At 38.3% G+C, this 5,041-nt stretch overlaps 1 protein-coding gene across 1 annotated transcript; it reads right to left on the bottom strand.

Moving 5' to 3' along the window:
- Positions 1–238: 238 nt before the first annotated feature.
- Positions 239–2,636, bottom strand: LOC124370481. Its single transcript, XM_046828762.1, has 3 exons — positions 2,360–2,636; positions 1,818–1,931; positions 239–1,764 (listed from the first exon to the last, which is right to left on the bottom strand). Exons 1-3 carry the CDS (start codon positions 2,634–2,636, stop codon positions 239–241), a joined length of 1,917 nt encoding a protein of 638 aa, XP_046684718.1.
- Positions 2,637–5,041: the final 2,405 nt, after the last annotated feature.

Genomic DNA, 5,041 nt, shown 5'->3' with positions numbered 1-5,041 from the left:
GGGGATTGATCATCCAAATGTAACTCATTCCGTAGATGATGAATGAAGCGCCGTCCATGTATGAAAGGCTGAGTGAATGAGTATATATTAGAGTATATGACCTAACAATTTCCCTCAGTACTATTGCAATGTTAACATTAACACCTCAAACACTTTAAACTTTAACACCTTAATTGATGGTTTATACAGAGCGAGAGCGGCTACTTTAACTAGCTCTGAGCCGTAGAGTGTGTCACACTTACGTAACGTTGTATTCCTGGGGATTGATCTTCCAAATGTATTGGAATACTCCAGTGAATAATGATCTATTAAAGAGCTTGGTGAGTGGATAAGCAAGGAGATTACAAATGTGCTTAATGGCCGATGAAGGTATGAAGTCAGGTCCACATCCCTTTGAATCGTCCAGACTAAGTAGAGCTTGCCGTACTTCAGGAACATTGAGTACTATTGATGATAATAAGGCAAAGGATGGAGGGGTGGACGGGGGACCATCAGCAACGTCATCATCATGGTTGAAAGCTGCAGAGAAGAAGTCAGCAAAGAGATCAGCTGCAGTTTGGTCTGAAGTTGACGTTATTCCGTCCAATCTAAGGGTTGTGGGAGTAGAGCCACTGCGATTGAGATTCTTTACATATGACCAAAAAACTTTTGGATTGTGCGGGAGAACTTCTTGGATGTGATCTGCATACGCCGTGAAACAGTCCTTGGCTAGGGCCTTGCATTGAGCTCTTATTACGGCAAAACGCTGGTATGTTATTTCCCATCGCGTGGACTTATATTCCTTGTGGAGAGCTTTCTTCAGAAATATTAAGTTCTTTAGATTACGGGAAAACCAGGCTGGAAAGTTGGAAAATCCCCATTTCTTCAAGGGCGAGTGCTTGAGAACAGACTTACTGATTGTACCCATTAACACCCAGAAGGACTCATTGATGTCATGGATAGCATCCAGGGAGGCAAAGTCGAACGTGCAAAGATCGTCATGAAGTGTGCGTAGATTACACTTGGCAGGATTTGGAGTAAGATTGTAAGTCAGCACAGCAGGTGCTGGTATTGGGACAAGGCAATTGAGAGATGGATGGTGGGCATCTTCAATGAGGAGGGGACATTGATCTCGTTGAACGTGAACATCAAGCGAAGAGGTAAGAATAAGATCAAATAGAACTCCTCTATGGTTAAGCATTTGGTTGACCTGCATGAGTGCAAACATTGTAATGACATTTGAGATTATGGCCATTGGTGTGTTCACATTGACGGAGCATGGGGCATTCCAATCAGCATCAGGGATGTTAAAGTCACCAAACACATGGACCTGAGAAAAGGTAGCAGAGAGCATGACTTCTTCAAAATTGGCTGCAAAATCAGAATAGACTTGTAGAGGCGATGAGGGGGGAATATACACAGCCACCAGTAGAACATTGTTTCGTGGGCTAAGAGAAGTATTAACAAAAATAACTTCCAAATTGGATGAGTTGTAAATTGTGGTTGACCTTAACTGTTTGGTAGTTGCAACCAGCACACCACCTCCGCTGGATTTGGAGCTAGTGTCAAGTGAACGATCTTTTCTGAAAATATCGTATTTGTTGGTGAAGCCAAGTTCGGTAGATATTTGGGAATTTAGATTGGTTTCGGTCAGTATTAGGACATCGTGTGTGGAGGTGGCCAGAGACAACCGAAGCTCATGAAGCTTTGATCTTAATCCATTGACGTTTTGGTAGTAGATTTGTAACCGCGAATGACCACTGCACGTGTCTAGTTTTTTGGATTCTTTACAATTTTAGGAGTACCTTTTACAAATTTGATAGTTAACCCAGATTCACCTTCGTTAGTTCTCTTCTCAAGCTGATTTCGAAGTTCAGTTAGATGTTTGCGTTCCTGTTGAGTTCTGTCACGAGAGACAGTGACGTTGGATATGCGAGGATCAGCAGGACTTTCTGTTGAGAATTTCTTAAAGAAGTCTAATGCTATATCAGAACTTTGCAGAATTACTTTTATTAGCCTTGGTGTATCACTTAATGGTTTCCCAAGTCGGAAGAATGAATATTTTGAGTTTGGAAGTTGACTGACTCAAAGATGCAATCAATTAAGGTCCGATCATGAGCTTTTTTTTGGTCTGTTAAAGTACTGCTACTTTCAGGAACTCCGTGGAGAATGATGTTGGATTTTCGGAGGGAGCGGTCATTTACCTCAGAGTAGACCTCTTCAAGGCTGAGTGAACAGTTTTTAGTTTCGAGTGCAGTAATGCTACTTTTAATCGTCTTAATTTCATCTTCAGCTTTAGATAGTCGTGGCTCCAGTTCTGAGATAGTCTCAGATAACTTGGTCCCGTCCTACCGTATTGCGGAAATGTCATCAGCAATACCCTTAACGTCTTCTTTAGTGGCCAGAGAACTAATCTTTTTTAGTATTTCATCAAGGGCTAGCGATTTTCTATCAATTTTAGTGGTAGTACAGTCTGCTCTGTCACAAGTCCAGGTCTTGATGACACCATCGGCAATTTTCTTGTACTCGGCAGCTGACAACTGGACACAATCAGGGTGGAACCAACGTTTGCAAGTGCTATCGCATTCTACACCTTTGTTAGTAACTTTCTTGCAACAGACGATACATAATTCCTTGTCGTCCAATATTGACGCCATATTGCTAAAGCAGTGAAATCAAACCAGTTATATAATTAGTTCCACCGAATATATAGTTACAAATGCTTGTCGACAGCTACTCAATCCACCATCGACTAATCAGCATTTGTTATAGTATACAAAAAGACTTTGTAGATGTAATTGTAGTGGCAGTGGATCTTGAAAAAACTGGCGTGGATACGTTATAGGAGTAAAGACAGAACTGTCACATTGGTTAGTGACGTCACATGGGATATGTTGAGTGGTTATTTAGAAAGTACTTTGGTTAAGGGCGAAACAAGACAGAAACACAGAATTACAGCCGCTTACAGTTATTTGAAGCCCTCAAATAGAATAGATTTTCTCAGCTGAGTGGAGCGAATGGGTGCTTTTCTCAAGCCGGCTCACGAGTAGGCAATAGTTACGTCAACCATGTTGTGCACTTTTTTTATTGATATAATATTGTTATAATAGATATATTTATATTTACTAGATTTCTGAAGCAATACATGTATTGTTATATATCTATCAATTCACTGTACAATGTTCTATTTTTCCACTGTTCGAACACTCTTTAAAAACGTATCCTTTCGTTTACTCGATCATTACATTCAGTCGTTCATTTTGTTCAGTCAAAACTATGACCGGTAAAACACGCTCTAGCGGAAAGGCTCAGTAACTTTGTACTAGCCGATTGAACTGAACGAATCGCAGCGGTGAACGTGACCGACTGAGCCGGGTCAATCGTATGATCCGATAGAGAGAATGCCGAGCCGTGGTTGGGGATATTAGGAGAGGGCGGCATCACAGCGTTGAAGGGGTACATACCCCACCCTGCGTAAACTCAAATCACCCATGGTCTTTTTTTAAACGGTTTGCCTATAGCGAACCAGTCAGAGCCTTTTAAAAATAAAGTGCTAAGAGGCCTCCGCTTCAATAGGATCCCTTTTAGTCGAGAAAAACGTATTAACGTCAGCAAAAAGTACTAGTAGTATTAATATTATTAATAGTACTAATAGTATTAATTAGTACTAATAGCATCAACACAATAAAATGAATCGTTTATTGTAACCAGAAATAAGAATGAGCTCAAAACAGTGTTCTGGGGGACAGATGTCATCTCACAATTTAGTGTCGAAAAACTAAATTTTAGGTGATTTAGTCACTAGTAATGACGCAATCAGTGTTGCCCTTACTTATATTTAGATGAAAGTATTTGGGTCTAGAGGCCTTTGTTTTAGACATGGATAATGTTGTGTGTCGTCTGTTTAATTGTGACTACACACTGACGTTAGAAAAAGGCGGGAATGCATCTTATTTGATTTTTGATAATACTGTTTTATATTATTACAGTTCTTTTACTTTAGTAATTACTAACCTTACATTTAAATGTCATTTACACGATAATATAATAAAGAGTTGTCATTTATAATTCCTTTTATTAATTGTGTGAGTTTTCCAATCGTAGAATATAAACTAAAGTCTTCAGACTTCTCAACTTGGGAAAAGATCACATTCGCTTCAGCAACACTTATAACTTCAAGCATTTTCAAGGCTCGGAAGTGGTCTTCAATTAATTTATTGCACACGGAATGAAAATTTAACTTACAGAAATAGTTGCACCTCGCTATTTGGTCTGTGTTTTGGAATTTAATATGTACACATCACACACACCATCACTGTCAGCCACCATCGGTGGAAAAAGTCACCTACCATATGAGAGGAAAGGACAGGATAGGATCGTATGTTTGTATCCGTACCTTTAGACCTACCATGATCCCGGTAGCTCAAAATAAGGAGGCAATGCGACTGATATCCTTATACAGTAAACAGAACATATGATGACATGTGGCTAGAACTTTTATTGGAAATGATATCACAGTTATTATGGGAATCAATAAACATTTACATTTCCTTCTTTAATGCATATTTTACATAACGTGTATTACAAAACAGATTACGTGAGGAGTATCAATATGTTGTAATTATTGAGCAAAACAAGCAAAAGTAATTGTCTTGTACATACATCAATTATAAAAGTTCTTAAATAGGAAACCTCAAGGCTAAGTACTACAAGGAAAACACTTTTTTGAAATAAAAATAACCTTGACTAGTTGAGCTGTATTGATATATTATAATTTTATTGTTAAACTAATTATCCAAATAAATTAGTGAAATATCTATTCTTTAAGTTGGTGCGTAAAAATATGACAAGAAAAATGTACGAAGATTTAAACATAATCATTTATTATTCTCTATCTTTCAATAATTTACAACAGCTGATATGAATTAAAATAATTGTCACTAATGATTGTAATAAGGGAAGACTATTTAGTATTCCACTCGCAACCTTAAATCCGCCCGCAGGTAATAAAATCATCCATTCTATGTTGTGCATATTTAAGTATTGTACATTACAAGTATAG

Source organism: Homalodisca vitripennis, unplaced genomic scaffold, assembly GCF_021130785.1.
Source record: "Homalodisca vitripennis isolate AUS2020 unplaced genomic scaffold, UT_GWSS_2.1 ScUCBcl_201;HRSCAF=1607, whole genome shotgun sequence".
NCBI lineage: Eukaryota > Metazoa > Arthropoda > Insecta > Hemiptera > Cicadellidae > Homalodisca > Homalodisca vitripennis.
Note: the sequence above shows the minus strand (reverse complement) of the source record. Positions and strands in the feature narration are given on the sequence as shown.

Bases quoted from the DNA above. Each gene is read 5' to 3' on its own strand.
- LOC124370481 (XM_046828762.1), bottom strand. From the start codon at position 2,636: ATGGCGTCAATATTGGACGACAAGGAATTATGTATCGTCTGTTGCAAG. The intron at 1,932-2,359 runs GTATTGCTGATG...AATTCTCAACAG, and splicing joins CACTAAAGAAGACGTTAAGG to AAAGTCCTGCTGATCCTCGC. The intron at 1,765-1,817 runs GTGAATCTGGGT...AAAATTGTAAAG, and splicing joins TGAGAAGAGAACTAACGAAG to AATCCAAAAAACTAGACACG.